This window comes from Phoca vitulina, unplaced genomic scaffold (assembly GCF_004348235.1).
Source record: "Phoca vitulina isolate PV1807 unplaced genomic scaffold, GSC_HSeal_1.0 scaffold9, whole genome shotgun sequence".
In the NCBI taxonomy this organism is placed as follows: domain Eukaryota; kingdom Metazoa; phylum Chordata; class Mammalia; order Carnivora; family Phocidae; genus Phoca; species Phoca vitulina.
Window position 1 is genome coordinate 59,996,887 of NW_022589712.1, and position 15,629 is coordinate 60,012,515.

General features: G+C 41.6%; 1 protein-coding gene across 6 annotated transcripts in view; it reads left to right on the forward strand.

Moving 5' to 3' along the window:
* FAXC (failed axon connections homolog, metaxin like GST domain containing) overlaps positions 1–15,629 on the forward strand; it is an 82,024-nt gene that overhangs the window by 12,106 nt on the left and 54,289 nt on the right. For all 6 annotated transcript variants that reach the window (XR_004300008.1, XM_032408189.1, XM_032408192.1 and 3 more), the window contains 2 exons: positions 3,159–3,294; positions 15,167–15,363. Coding sequence is in view for 5 of the 6 variants with exons in the window: in XM_032408189.1 (XP_032264080.1) it covers positions 3,159–3,294; positions 15,167–15,363 (333 nt within the window). In the remaining variant the exon portion in view is untranslated. The remainder of the gene's footprint in view (positions 1–3,158; positions 3,295–15,166; positions 15,364–15,629) is intronic.

The following is a 15,629-nucleotide window of genomic DNA, read 5'->3' on the forward strand; positions in this document are numbered from 1 at the left end:
GGGACACAGAAAGACAGGGAGAAAGACTGAGCAAGTTCTGGGACTGTAAGTCAGAGGTGACATGACAGAGACTTCCATTTAGGGCGAACTCTCAGTGTCAGATGTCTCTGTAGTTTAGGCAAAACAAACCAATCCGGAATCTGCAGGCTGGAAGACACACCTTGAAGTGATCACAGCGTCTGAGGTCACGGACAGTGGTGAAGTCGTTACCACTCGACTTGGATTTTCTGCGGGAGAGACTTAACCTGAGCGTGTGGCCATGTGTCTAGCGTGTAAAGGAAAGTTGACTGGTGAGAATTACTTAGGAAGTTTCATTAAGGAGTATAACCAAAGGAGGTATTTTGAATTTTATGCCTGCTTTTCCCATGGCAGTATTTTTAACCAAATATTGTCTCAACCCTCTGCTTTACTTCCCCTGAGCGGTGACAGCCTAGCAGCTATCTTAAATTCAATCCATTTGAGAATGTGTGGTTTGTAAATTGAATGACTAAATAATGATTGTGTTGTTGGTAGATCTTTTGCACTTTGGGCCCTTGGGCTCAACCTGTCCTAGAGAATTTAGGGACTCAGAGCAGCCCCCAGGTCAACCAACATCAGACCTCCATAAACCAACGGCTGGTCAGCCGTACACAGAGGCATGGTCATCCATGATATCCGTCATGATGGGAGTAGGGGCTAGTCTTGCTGTTCCGTACGTGTTCTCTTATATAACCCTCATTATAAAGCCACTTTGGAAAGTACAGCTGTCCAGGTATTTTAAAAAATACCCGCTCCTCTGATTCTTCTACGTTAGAGAGTAGTTTCTGATGTGTGGAAGGAGGGCTCTGGAGCCAGAGCAGGTCCACATTCACTTTGCTTATTTTAACCACGTAACCTTGGAGATGAGAAGAAGCTTCTTGGCTACTTGGTTTTCTCATCTGTAAAATGGGGGTAATCATAGTAGCCTGCCTTATGGAGTTGATTGAGTTAGCACGTGTGAATTGCTTCGAACAGTTTGACATGGAAGTGAGCATGCAATAAAAGTTGGCCATCATTGGCTATCAAAACTTCCTTCGGTAAGTTCCAGGCTTGAGTGGCCTGAGTCAAACTGGCTGTTTTGATAGAATTACTTGAGAAATTGCCCATTTCAGTGGTGTTGAAGGGGCTTAAGGGCTTGGGATCTGGAGCTAATAATGACCTGATCTTACAGTGATACTCCTTTAACCTCTCTGAGCTTCAGTTTCCTTATCTACTGTATAGTATAATACACTGAATTCAAACTATAACAATATCCACGCTATGGTGTTACTTCAGAATGAAATAATATGCATCATGTATACAAAGTCATTGGCATATGCTTGTCACATCCATTCTTAATATGATATGGCCCAAGTTAACCATTAGAATTAGATATTTCTGGCCAGCAGAGCAGAAGATTTTACATTTATCTCCTCTCTTTCCAGTTCTTAAATTTTTGTCTGGCTACTTTACATGAAAATACCACTCTGTGACTTGAATTATTGGACTGGACAAAATCAGTTAATTGTCAAATCTAGTTTGTGCTCTCTGGGAACAGTCTAAGACGCTTCTTAATTTTAATATCTGACCTCCCCAACATTTCATCTGAATGAAAGTCTTTGTTTTATATAGCAAATATTGCTGGAAAACAGCAAATATTTGTGTTCTTTTGACTTGAGCAGTGTTTTCCAAGTGAGTCATTCTGAACCCTTTAAGTGGAATGGGCGCTCTGGTGGTAAACGTCTCCGACAGAGTTGGTTTTACTGAACGCAGATGCCGCAGGATGTGAGCTCCATGGGCTGATGATACAAAGAGCTTGCCCTTGCTTGGGTGGAAGTAGGTTAAACTGGGAGTGATGTGACAGAACCAGAGGCTCAGGGAAGGCCCAGGGGAAGAGTGAGGTCTATCTGACTGGGAAGTGGTTGGGTCGAGCTAAAGACGGGGAATTGCAAATGGTTCCTGAGGGTGGTGTAGGAGCGAAGCTGTGGGGGATGATGAGATAGTGTAGTTTAAGGGGATAAGACCGTATCTCTGAATGAGAATAGATTTCTACCATTCTTACACGCTGCTTGATAGCTCCACAAATATTTACTGATTTTTAAAATTTAATCCTCATGCTAACTGATGCAGAATTGGTACTGCCCTCACTTTCTGTGGGTGAGAGGAAGAGAGGCCTAGGGTAACGTGGCCAGTAGGAAGCAGGGCTTGGATGTGACCCCAGGTGTCCACACTTGGAATCTAGCATTTTCTCTGTTATACGGTGTCCACTGAAAAGCTGCACCAGGGAAATCCTCCCACCCAAAAAAGTAGCCAAGGGAAAGCTAGACGTGTGGCTGAGAGAGAAGAAAGAGAAGAGGCAGGGTATTAAGTTATATGCTGTGTGTCTAGAGCGGGGACCCTGGGAAGCTAGAGAAGATGAAAGAGAGCCCAGAAGCCAGCTTCCTTGGCATCACACAGATGAAAGGCCAGGTGAGGGCACACATGGTTTGGAAGGGGGACCGGAATATTCAGGGTCTCAGATTCCCTGCAGTCTTGGTTCCTAGCAGAGTAAAACTGTGCTGTTATTCCTGGGTTCTAGGGACAGTTTCATGGTACAGTCCAGGGGTCAAGAACGTAGACTCTGCTTGCCTGGTTCGGTCCAGGGTATGCCATTTACTAGCAAGGTGACCTTGGGCAAGGCAATCCTCTCTGCCTCAGTTTCCTCATCTATCACCCATGATAAGAGTAGTAGCTCCCTCATAAAGTTATTGTGAAGATTAAATGAAATAATACCTGTGATGCCCTTAGAACAATGCCCGACACCCAGGAAGCACACACTGTCATTTTTATCCCTTCAGCTTGTGCCTGGCCACTAAGCATAGCCCGCTGGAGAAGGGTGGGCCTGTATTACAAAGTACTCTTCCTGCCCCCATGGGCTATAGTGAGCCGAGGGAGGTTGATACATAGCTACTCTCTAAGCCCTCGGGGTCACCGCGATCGTTTGTCAGGTTGTCTCGTGTTTTGGCTAAGCTTCCAGTCTGCTCCTGGGTGAGGTGAGCCCCTGTGACAAATAGATCTGCTTGTTCATGGAGGAGCTACAACCCACAGGGACCTCCGGGGAACTCAGGGAATTGAATGTGTAACACGTGGATTGTTCTTTATTTCTGTTTTGGTTTTGGCAGGAAACAGCAAGAGATTGACTCCAAAGATGCTATTATTTTGCATCAGTTTGCAAGACCTAACAATGGTGTCCCCAGTTTGTCTCCTTTCTGTTTGAAAATGGAAACTTACTTAAGGATGGCTGACTTACCCTACCAGGTACTTGTGTACAAACGTGTCTTATTCTCACGACAGTAACATCAGAGGGGGAGTTCCTCATCTCACACGGTGGGAAGGGCTTGCTCTTGGTGGCCGAGGGGTGGGTATGAAATTAGCAGTGCCTGGTCCTTAGATACTTAGGAGAGCCTGGATTCTAGGGTCTGTTGGTTTTTACATCCAGTTTAATGGGGGATCCAAAGGGTATGGACTTTTGTAAGTTTCAGGGTCATGGTATTTTTTTCCTGACATAGATTAGGCCTTGGTTAAGCTTGGATAGGCCTCCTGGGCAGCTATTAATAAAGGTGGGGTACCATTGCTCCGTGTGGTTTTTTCCTTGAGATTTCTGTTTGATAGCATTATATTTTGTCTCTCATGAATCCTAGGGGGCAGAGCACCTGGCAGGCCACCAGGGAGCTAGTTGTAGATTTTGTGAGAGCTTTTCCAGGGTGCTCCATGTTCTGCTTGGGTGGCTTTCAGGGAAACATTCGCTCATTTCCGCATTCAAGAATGACCAGAGGCATGTATTTAACAGTATCCGTTCTTCTGCGAGCTGTGTCTCACAAATTTGGCAGGTTGTGTTTTCATTGTTACTCAGTTCTATGTATTTTTTTAAAAAATTTTTCCCTTCTCTTTCTTTTTCACCTGATATCTAGCTATATATACAAGTTTGTAAAGCTTTGATTTTTGTTATTGTTTTTTAATTTTGTGATCAGAGCAGACAGTCTCTGTGATATTGAGTCCTTGAAATTTACTGAGGCTTTAGCCTAGAGTGTGGCTAGTTTTTATGAATGTTGAAAATCATTCCATATTCTCCGTTTGGGTGAAGAGCTCTCTAGATTTACTTGCTTGAGCGTTTGTTTAGTGGATTATTTAGCTCTTGTATATTTCTGCTTATTTTTTGTTTGCCTGTTTTAGCAGTTTCTGAAAGGAGTAGATTTAAATATCCACGGGTATTTGTTGATTTATCTTTTCTTCCTGCCATCCTCTCAGTTCTTGCTTTGTTTTTTTTTTTTTTTTTTTTTTTGAAAGATTGTATTTATTTGACAGAGAGAGACACAGCGAGAGAGGGAACACAAGCAGGGGGAGTGGGAGAGGGAGAAGCAGGCTCCCCGCTGAGCAGGGAGCCCGATGCAGGGCTCCATCCCAGGACCCCAGGATCATGACCTGAGCCAAAGGCAGACGCTTAATGACTGAGCCACTCAAGCACCCTCAGTTCTTGCTTTATGTAAGAGATCATAATGGTTAGGTAGATATAATGTGAAAGGTCATATTTATACTCTTTTGTTTCTTCTCCCAGTATATATAGCACATGGCTGTGTCCCCTGCTTTTTTTTACTGCTTGAATTTTATATTGTCAGATATTGAGATTGATTCTCCAGCTCTCTTTTGGTTCATATTTGCTTGGGATACCCTTCTCCATCCTCTTTCTCTTTTCTTTGTGTGTATCTGTCTCTCACAGGCAATGTATTACTTGTAGCCAATCTAAGAGTCCTTAATTGCTGTGTTTTTTCATTTACACTTGTAATTATTGTTTAACTAAGTTATCTCTAACATCTTTATTTATTTATTTATTTATTTATTTATTTATTTATTTCCTAACATCTTATTTAATATTTTTTCTCCATATTATATTGGTTTTTAAATTTTTTTCTCATTTCCTGCTTTCTAATGGATAGATAAAAAGAAACTTTCTTATCATTTAAAACAAATTCTGTTTTTGTTGTTATGGCGGTTGCTCTTAAGATCCAAATTGGAGTTTATTTATCCCTGTTATCATTTCTCAAATGCCGTCTTAGTCCTCTGATAATACAAGGATCTTACAGGTTCATGTGAACCTTGGGTCTTTCTTTTCCCAGCCCTGATCCCAAGTGTGTTGTTGTTGTCTAATGTTTTTAATTCTGGAATTTTGGAAATCCTTTCCTTTTTTTTCCTGGTTCTTTTTTAGGCAACAAAGCTGACTAAGTTTTTGACCAGCCTTATTTCCCATGTATCTTCTCCTCCTTGTTTATTTATCCTTATATTTGAGCACTTCCTTGATGCATACTTTCAGATTGAGCCTTTATGCAGCAAACCTCCAGTGGCTTTGCATGCCTGAGGACGTCTTTATTTTGCCCTCACGTTTGAGATGTCTGCGTTCAAAGTTCTTTTCCTTCAGGGCTTTTTTTTTTAAGATTTTATTTATTTATTTGACAGAGAGAGAGAGACAGTGAGAGAGGGAACACAAGCAGGGGCAGGGGGAGAGGGAGAAGCAGGCTTCCCGCCGAGCAGGGAGTCCGATGCGGGGCTTGATCTCAGGACCCTGGGATCATGACCTGAGCCGAAGGCAGACGCTTAACCATCTGAGCCACCCAGGCGCCTCCCTTCAGGGCTTTAAGAATATCACTGCCTTGTCTTTCTGCGTCGGTATTGCAGACGCAGAAAAATCTGATGTTAGTCAGATCTTTTGCTCTCTCTTTCTTTCTGGAAGCTTTTAGAATTTGCATTTAATCTCAGTATACTTAAATTTCACTATGATGTGCCTTGGTGTGGGTCTTTATGTATCTTGTTTGGTCCTTTCTAAACTCTTGTAGTATGAAATCTTGAATCTTTTTTTTTAATTCTGGGGAATTATTAATTTTCTCCAAATACTTCCTTTTCTTTTTTATTTGTTTTAGCCTTCTTCCTTCTTGTCCCCTATTATCCGGATGCTGAAATCTCTGCTTTTATTTTCTCTATATCTGAATATATTCCTTCATTCTTTTCTTCCTCCTTCTAGCTGAATTCGTCTTCCTGACATTCCGTCGCATCTCTCTGTCCTCTTCTTGTGCCCATCGAGCTGCTTGTCTATTGTGTTCAACTTCTGTATTTTTCCTCTTAATAGTTCTCCGTGATTTGTATTACAATTTCTTCTTTTACACCTTAGAGGATCTCTGTTATGCTCATTAAAATTGGTCTGTCCCCATAATCCTGCTTCATGGTGTAAACATTCCGTCTGATGAGGTTGTACACGTCTCGTATCGACTTTGGTTTGAGATTTCCTTTTGCCAGAGATGTCCACTTCCCTGCCTGGGGGGTTGTACGGGGCAAGGGCCAGAGCTTACGCTACAGGTTGGTGCCTCTGAGGGCATGTAAGAAAAGTAAGAGGTGAGCCCAGGCACCCCCAAACCACTATGGTCCCTCTGGTTTGCTGCCCCTCTCCAAGTGCCTCCGACTGGTCAGGGCTTCACCTGTAAGCTCTGACAAAGTGGCAGCACCGGGAGGAGGGGTCTCCTGTGCTTGTAACAGAGCAGCTGGGCCAAGCTCTTGGCTGCCCGGATAATGTTAACCCTGCAGCTCCCGGTGCCCCCGGGCCTGTGGTTTCTGAGCCAGTTTCTCTGCAGAAGAGGGGATGGGGCGGCAGTGACCCTCCTAAGGCAGTGCTGGGATGAGATGAGTGGCAGCCTCTTGGCTCGGTGAGTGCTATTATGGAGGCGCCACTGGGGAAACGATGGGAGTGGTACCTAACGGACTGCGGGTGAAGGGCTCTGGGAGGGCACGGCGTGTTTGGGGACCAGAAGGGGGTTGTTTGGGACTGGGAACTGGAATGCAAGGGCTGAGTCTGGAGAGAGGAACACAGCTATTATTTGGAACTTTCTAAGCCAGGAATAGAGGAGAAAACAGCACTGAAGACAGACAAAGCTTGAAGCATCTAGATGCAGTGGGTCAGATCGGAAAGATCATTGTTGAGCTTGGTGTTGGCAGCCTGCGCTGGAAGGTACGTGTCACCGAGGGCTCCAGCAGCTGCCTGTCTCTGTGTCATCATCACTCTTGACCCAGTCCTGACAGTTAGCTTGACAGCTTCGGGGCAGTTAGGGCGCCGGGACTGAATTTTGTGCTCTGTAGTCTCTGAGGGCTTTCTAGATCTCTTGCGCCCCCTCCCCTTGATGAAGCGATCGCGCTGGTTGCAGGGCCGGCCCAGCTGCCACGCTGTGCTGCCCTGTCCCCTCTTGCCTGCAAGCCTGCCAGTCCTGCCAATCCTGCCTTTACCAGCAGCCCATGTCGCAGAGCAGCTGATTTTAGTGCGTGTGACTGGAGCTGCGGGACACACGTCTCACCAGGAGCCTGAAGCTGGTGCAGAGGCCTTGGGGGAGGTGACCACTTACCCCCTTGCAGAATTATTATTTCTTGTTTGGTACATATACTATATCTCTCTATAATGTATGTATTTTAAAAGAAAGGTGTGGGCGTGATTTTTCTTCTGTGAGGTCTCTGTGGAAAATAAATGGAGGGGTGTTCAGCTCAGGGCAGAGATTTGTAAGAGAAAAACGGTTCTGTGGTTTAGAAGGCTGCTCTGTGCCTGCCCCGGGTGCCTTGGGACCTGTGTGCCCTCAGTGAGGGTTTGGGTTTATGCAGCTGGCGCCTGGGAAGTGCTGGGTGGGGGCAGGGGACGCGTCCCCTGTGCTCAGCGGTACGGAGGCATTTTGTCGGAGGTCCAGAGAGCTCTACGCTCTGCCCCTTCTTTGCCCTGTGCCATGAAAAAGAAAATTTTAAAATGCCATATTCCTAAGAGCACGACTTTATATTTGAAGTTTTTTTTTTTTTTACGTTTTAACCAAAGAGAGACTGGAATAAATATTTGATGACCATTAGTAGAAACTAAAAGGCTTTTGTTTTTTTTTTAAACCCTGATCGATGGGTCACAGTTACTATCTTTCCATCTTTTTAAAATCAGAATACACATATTAGTAGGTCAATTTTGAAAACTTTTCATTTTGTAATAATTATAGATTCATAGGAAGTTGCAGAAAAGGTACAAGGAGGTCCTGCAGGTATGGTTAATTTTTTTTTCAAAACGAAAATATCTTTATCTTTTTTTTCTGATTACATATAGATGATGTGTGGTCCTTATAAGAATTTCAAACAATACCCAGAGTGTAAGTGGGAAGTGAAAATCACCTGGCATCTTACTAGCTAGAGATTGCCATCACTAACACTTTGGGCCACCCTTCCATACATTTCTCCAGACACACACGAAGATGCCTACATCGTTTGCCGTAACTGGTTGTATTAAGAAGCCTGTATTTCACACAATAACTTTTTTTAAATATGAGAAAGAAACAGAAAGAAAATGGCTCATTTGGAACTCTGCTCTGGCTTTCAGCCCTTTTTTTTTTTTTTTTTTAAGATTTTATTTATTTGAGAGAGAGAGAGAGCTAGTATGAATGAGGGGCAGAGGGAGAGGGAGAAGCAGACTCCCCGCTAAGTGGGGAGCCCGCCGTGGGGCTTGATCCCAGGACCTGGAGATCATGACCTGAGCCGAAAGCCGACGCTTAACTGACTGAGCCACCCAGGCACCCCCAGCCCTAACTTTTGATTGTTCTATTTATTTGCTGATCTTGTCTGTCCCCCACCCCCGCCCCGTCTTTTTGTGTTAAAATTTTCTAAGCTACAGACAAGTTAAAAGCCTAGCACTGTGAATATCCATATGCCCTTCACCTAAATTCACCAATTATTGCCTTTTTTGCTTTATTTCTCTTTATATAAACCATCGTGAACAATTTTTTATGAACCATTTGAAAGTAAGCTGCAGAAATCATGACATTTCACCCCTTAATACTTCAGTATGCATCTCCAAAAAATAAGGACATTTTTTTTCTACAAAACTACAACACATAGTTGTAAAGGGAAGTGCTCCATTTTTTCCTTTTTATATGGGAGAAAACCCAGTTTTCCCTATTGTGTGTTTCTTTCCTGTGAGTCTCCTTTACTACTAACATAAAACACTTCATTTCTGACACTTCTGGTCACCAAATGTGTGGACGTTTTCCTCCACACCAGGCAACTCTCTGTGACACGATCTGGGTGTCCTATAATTTAATTCAATTCTGACACTGTCTACCCAGAGACAGTGTCATATCCCACAGGTTAAGGGCTCAGTCCCACACACTGTATCCTTCCCCCTCTACAGAATTCAGGGAAGCACTTACGTTTACCAGTTCATTAAAAATACATTAAAAGATACAAATGAGCAACCAAATGAAGTGATATGTAGGGTGAGGTCTGGGAGGCTCCGAGTGCAGAAGCTTCTGTTCCTGTGGAATTGGGGTGTGTCACCCTCCCCGTATGGATGTATCTGCCCATCTGAAAGCTCTCTGAACCCCATACTTTTGGGATTTTATGGAGGCTTCCTCACATAGGCATGATCAAGTATTAAGTCAATTTCCAGCCCCTCTCCTCTTTCTGGAGGATGAAGGAGGGGGGCAGGGCTGAAAATTCCTGGCTGCTAATCAAGGTTTGGTCTTTCTGGTGACCAGCCAGCACCCAGGAACCATCCAAGGAGCCCACCCAGAGTCACCTCATTAAGACAAAAGATGCTCCTAGTGCTCTTATCACTTAGGAATTTTTATAAGGCTTTTAGGGGTTCTGTGTTGGGAACTGGGGGCAGAGACCAACATATGTATTTCTTACTATTTCATAACAGTGGATGCATGGATTTTTTTTTTTTCCCAAAGTGTTCTAATCCACAAAAGTTGCTCAAATTATCTGAAATGTAGCCAGTGGGAGACCTTTCAAGATGGCTCCAGGGACGCAGTGAATGTAATGGATGTATATAAGCTGAAAAGTGAGGGGACCATGGTTAGTGTAGCAAGTCAGCGTCCCAAGACTTTGGGATTACTTTTTTTTAAAAAATTTTTTATTGTTATGTTAATCAGCATACATTACATCATTAGTTTTTGATGCAGTGTTCCACGATTCATTGTTTGTGCATAACACCCAGTGCTCCATGCAGAGCGTGCCCTCTTTAATACCCATCACCAGGCTGACCCATCCCCCCACCCCCCTCCCCTCTAGAACCCTCAGTTTGTTTCTCAGAGTCCATCGTCTCTCATGGTTCTTCTGGGATTACTTTTAAGGTCTCACATTCTCCATTTCAGAATGGTGATGGTGATGTTAATACTTCTGATGAAGGCACCTGTCAAACACTTCATGTGCATTTTCTCACTTACTCCTGCAACTGTTGTTATCCCCATTCTGTAGATGAGGAAATTGAGGCCCAGGAAAGATTAAGGGAGACCCAGGGAGGACCAGGGCCACACTGAATAAATGATGGAATGAGATTTTTAAACTCAAAGCCTATGGCTTTCGCTGCTATGCTAATAATATAGTGTAAGTGTAGATTCTCTCGTAGGGCAGACTTGCAGGGGGAAACTTCAGCTCGGGAAAAATATAGAGGATTTACCTCTTCATGTTTCTTCTCAAAACTACTTTCAGAAACTACCCTCAGTGGGCCAGTCAGACTCCAATTGCTTAAATAAAACAGGCCAGGAGTTCTTGAATATATTTAAGGAAGTTAAGGAAAATTAAGTATTATTTTTAAAAGATATGTTTTTATTTTAACACTAATATAACCAATTCTGAAAAATTGAAGTTCATGGAAAGATCATCTGCATCTCATACTCTTGCCAATTACTTTAAACATTTTTATGTTTCTCTTTTTAGTATTTTTTGAATTCACCTAATTTTTAATTAGATTTGATCATAGTGTCTCTAAAATGTTGTCTCCTATTTTTTTATCTAGCAAGCAAGTAGTTGATCTTTTTTATTTTTATTTTTATTGGAGTATAGTAGACATGCAATGTTATGTTAGTTTCAGTGCACAACAATGATTTGACAATTATATACATTACAAAGTACTCACCACCATAAGTGTAGTTACCATCTGTCACCATACAAAGTTATTACAATATTATTGACTATATGTCCCATACTGTACTTTTCATCCCTATGATCTTATAACTGGAAGTTTGTACCTCTTGATCCCCTTCACCTATTTTGCCTAACCCCTACATCCCTTCCCTCTGACACCCACCAGTTTGTTTTCTGTATTAATGAGTCTGTTTTTGGTTTGTTTGGTTGGTTTTTTTAGATTCTACATATAATATTCCACATATAAAGCATATGGTATTTGTCTTTTCTGTCTGATTTATTTCACTTAGCATACTACCCTCTAGTTCTATCCATATTGTTGCAAATGGCAAAATTTCATTCTTTTTTATGGCTGAGTAATATTCCATTCTATCTATCTATCTATCTATCTATCCATCCATCCATCCATCCCACATCTTATTTATGCGTTCGCTTATTGATGGACACTTGTGTTGCTTCTATACCTTGGCTATTATAAATAATGCTGCAGTAAACATAGGGGTGCATATATCTTTTCAAATTAGTGTTTTGTTTTCTTTGGGTAAACACCTAGTAGTGGAATCACTGGATTGTATGGTGTTTCTGTTTTTAATTTTTTTAAAAGATTTATTTATTATTTATTTGAAAGAGAGAGAGTGCACACAGGGGGAGGGGCAGAGGGAGAGAAAAACTCAAGCAGACTCTGCACAGAGCATGAAGCCCAATGCGGGGCTTGATTACAGGACCCTGAGATCACTACCTGAGCCCAAACCAAGAGTCAGACACATAACTGACTGCACCACCCAGGCGCCCCTGTTTTTAATTTTTTGAGGAACCTCCATACTGTTTTCCATAGTGGTTGCACCAATTAAGTTTCCCACCAACAGTGCATGAGGGTTTCCTTTTTCCTACATTCTTGCCAACACCTGTTATTTCTTGACTTTTTGATACTATTCTGGCTAGTGTGAGGTAATATCTCGTGGTGGTTTTGATTTGCATTTCCCTAATGATTAGTGACATTGAACATCTTTTCATGCATCTGTTGGCTATCTAAATCTTCTTTGGAAAAATGCCTGTCCTGGTCCTCTGACCTTTTAGAAATCAGATTATTATTATTATTCTTTTTTTAGTATTGAGTTGTAGGAGTTCCTTATATATTTTGGACATTAACTCCTTATTGGATATATCATTTGCAAATATTTTTTCCCTTTTGGTAGGTAGCCCTTTTGTTTTGTTGATGGTTTCCTTTGTTGTGCAAAAGCTTTTTAGTTTAGTCCCAGTTGTTTATTTTTGCTTTTGTTTCTCTTGCTTGAGGAAACAGATCCAGAAAAATATTGTTAAGGCTGATGTCCAAGAGATTACTGCCTACATTTTCTTTTAAATGTTTTATGGTCTCAGGGTGCCTGGGTGGCTCAGTTGTTAAGTGTCTGCCTTCGGCTCAGGTCATGATCCTGGAGTCCCAGGATTGAGTCCCACATTGGGCTCCCTGCTTGGCAGGGAATCTGCTTCTCACTCTGACCCTCCCCCCTCTCATGCTCTCTCTCTCAAATAAATAAATAAATCTTTAAAAAAAAAAAGTTTTATGGTCTCAGGTCTTACATTTAGGTATTTAATCTATTTTGAGTTTATTTTTGTGTGTAGTGTAAGAAAGTTGTCCAGTTTCATTCTTTTGCATGTAGCTCTCTAGGTTTCCCAGCACCATTTATGGAAGAGACTTTTTCCATTGTATATTTTTACCTCCTTTCTCATAGATTAATTGACCATATAAGCATGGGTTTATTTCTGGTCACTCTATTCTGTTCCATTGATCAATGTGTCTGTTTTTATGCCAGTACCCGTACTGTTTTGATTACTGTACCTTTGTAGTATAGTTTGAAATCAGGGAGTGTGATGCCTTCAGCTTCGTTCTTCTTTCCCAAGATTGCTTTGGCTATTCAGGGTCTTTTATAGTTCTATACAAATTAGGATAATTCATTCCAGTTCTTTGACAAATATTAATAGTATTTTGGTAGGGATTGAATTGAATCTGTAGATTGCTATGAGTAGTATGGACCTTTGAATAATATTAATTCTTCCAATCCATGAGCATGGTATATCTTTCTATTTATTTGTGTAGTCTTCAGTGTCTTTCATCAGTGTCTTATAGTTTTCAGTTTTGGTCTTTTACCTCCTTGGTTAAACTTATTCCTAGGTATTTTTTTTTCCTCTTTTGATGCAATTGTAAATGGAATTGTTTTCTTAATATTTATTTCTGCTAGTTCATTATTAATGTATAGAAATACAACAGGTTTCTGTATATTAATGTTATATTCTGCAACTTTACTGAATTCATTTATTCTAACAGATTTTTGGTGGAGCCTTTAGGGTTTTCTATATGCAGTATCATGTCATCTACTAATAATGACAGTTTTACTTCCTCTTACCAATTTGGCTGCCTTTTATTTCTTTTGTGTGATTGCTGTGGCTAGGACTTCCAGTACTATGTTGAATAAAAGTGGCAAGAGTAGACATCCTTGTCTTGTTCCTGATCTTAGAGGAAAAGCTTTCAGCTTTTCACCATTGAGTATGATGTTAGCTGTGGGTTTTTCATATATGGCCTTTATTCTCTTTAGGTATGTTCCCTCTATACCCACTTTGTTGAGAGTTTTTTATCATGAATGGATGTTGAATTTTGTCAAATACTTTTTCTGCATCTAAAAATAAAATTTTTGATGACAAAAACCTACTAGAACTTACATTTCCATAAGAATCAATAATTAATTTTTGTTACTCCAGTTTTTAAAAGGGGTCTAGATAAAATGTACCAAATGCTCAGGGAGGGGGGTGGTCTAGAGGGAAAGGCAGAGGTACAAACAGTAATATTATAAGAAGAGGGGAATATACACTGTACAGTGGAAGCTTGGAGGAAAGGAAGTGATGGTTGCACCTTGGGGAAATAGTTCACCAACAAGGTGAAATTTGAACTAAATATTTTAGGATGGATATGACTTGGCAGAGGTTGGGGGAAAGGATTCCTATAAAAGGTAAAGTGTGTACAAAGTCAGAGAGGTGGCAAAGACTTTGATGTGTTTGGGTGTGGGCAGTTGGAATTCAGAAGGCTGGAGGGGTTGATAGCAAGGAGGCTGGGCAGGCGGGCAGCGGCTAGATGGTATAGGCCTAGACTGCTATGTGGAAGGGGTTAGAATAGACCCATTAAACACCACTGGGTAATTTTGAGCAGCAGAGATCTTGTATCTCATTTGCATTGCAAACAGTTTCCTCTGATGCCAGTGTGCAGGGTAGAATCCGTCTGCAAATGACAAGAGTCCTGAAGGGGATGTGTTAGGATGATATGGGTGGTATAAAGAGTTAATCTGAAACAGGTGCTATGTTATATGGTAAATTTACATCTTTAGTGTACAAATTACAAGAATGTCTAATGTACCAGCAACTTTTAGAGGTATGTGACATTTCTCCTGGGCAACATCAAGGGAAATGTCTAGTGCCTGGCCAAGGAGTGGGGGCAGCAAATGTCACTCTAATTCCCAGTGTTCATAAAGTGTATGACTCCCTCACCCTGACTACACCGCATCTGGGACCATGTCCTCTGAGACACTGTAAGATTCTAGCACGAGTGTGAATCAAAGGGGAACTTATCACAGATACAGAGTTCTGGGCACCATTCCTGGGATTCTGATCTGAGCTGGGGCCCAGGAATCTACATTTTAGCTGGTACTGGAGTTGAATCTGTTAGATGCATGTTCTTACACCTAAGTGTTATAATTTCTGGGACCACTTGTTTGCAGTGTAGTGGTATTAAGCATTATTTAGGCATAAGTTGGTGGGTTTCAGATGAGGTCTTTGGTTAGTAGCCTGGCCAATGTGAGCCTTATTACGGTTTATTTTCACTGTTTTGCATCTGTGGCTTGTTCTTACATTATAACTAGACCAACTGTTACCAGGATCATTTCAGCACTACCTCTCCTCTCTGGGCTTTTTTGTAACAATATACCAGAGCTCATGATAAAATCTATGGGAGTAAAGTAATATCTTCATGTGAGGTAAATCCTTTTTTTTTTTCCTTCAAGAGTGACTATTTATGGTCTTAAAGAGTTTATGTGCTGAGTTCATTCACTTGAACAAGTACAGCCACGATCAAATATAGGGTTGAAATGTTTGTTTCTGTTAACCATACAGTGAAATTTAAATAAAACATTGCTTTTCTCTTTTTAAAATTTACTCTGCTTAGAATTATTTTGGTGGAAAACTTTCTGCTCAAGGGAAAATGCCTTGGATTGAATATAATCATGAAAAAGTTTCTGGCACAGAATTCATAATTGACTTTCTGGAAGAGAAACTTGGAGTGAATTTAAACAAAAACCTTGGCCCTCACGAAAGAGCCATCTCCAGAGCAGTGACCAAGATGGTGGAGGAGCACTTCTACTGGTGAGTCCCCTGGGTGTGCTGGGTGAGTGCCCAGGGCCTGTCCCCGGCCTTTGGACTAAGCCCAAGTTCTGTTTCACTTTTCAGACACTCCCCAACCTCTTCAAAGTTTTCTGCATTCTGACTGATTTAGGGGTCAAAGTTATGACCATTAAGTTTCTAGGTATCTAGACCAAGAGTAGACCTTTTTTATAGAGGCCCAGCTAGCACATATTTTAGGCTTTGTTTTAGGCCATGGCTCTGCTTTCGCTCCTTAAACTCTGCCATTG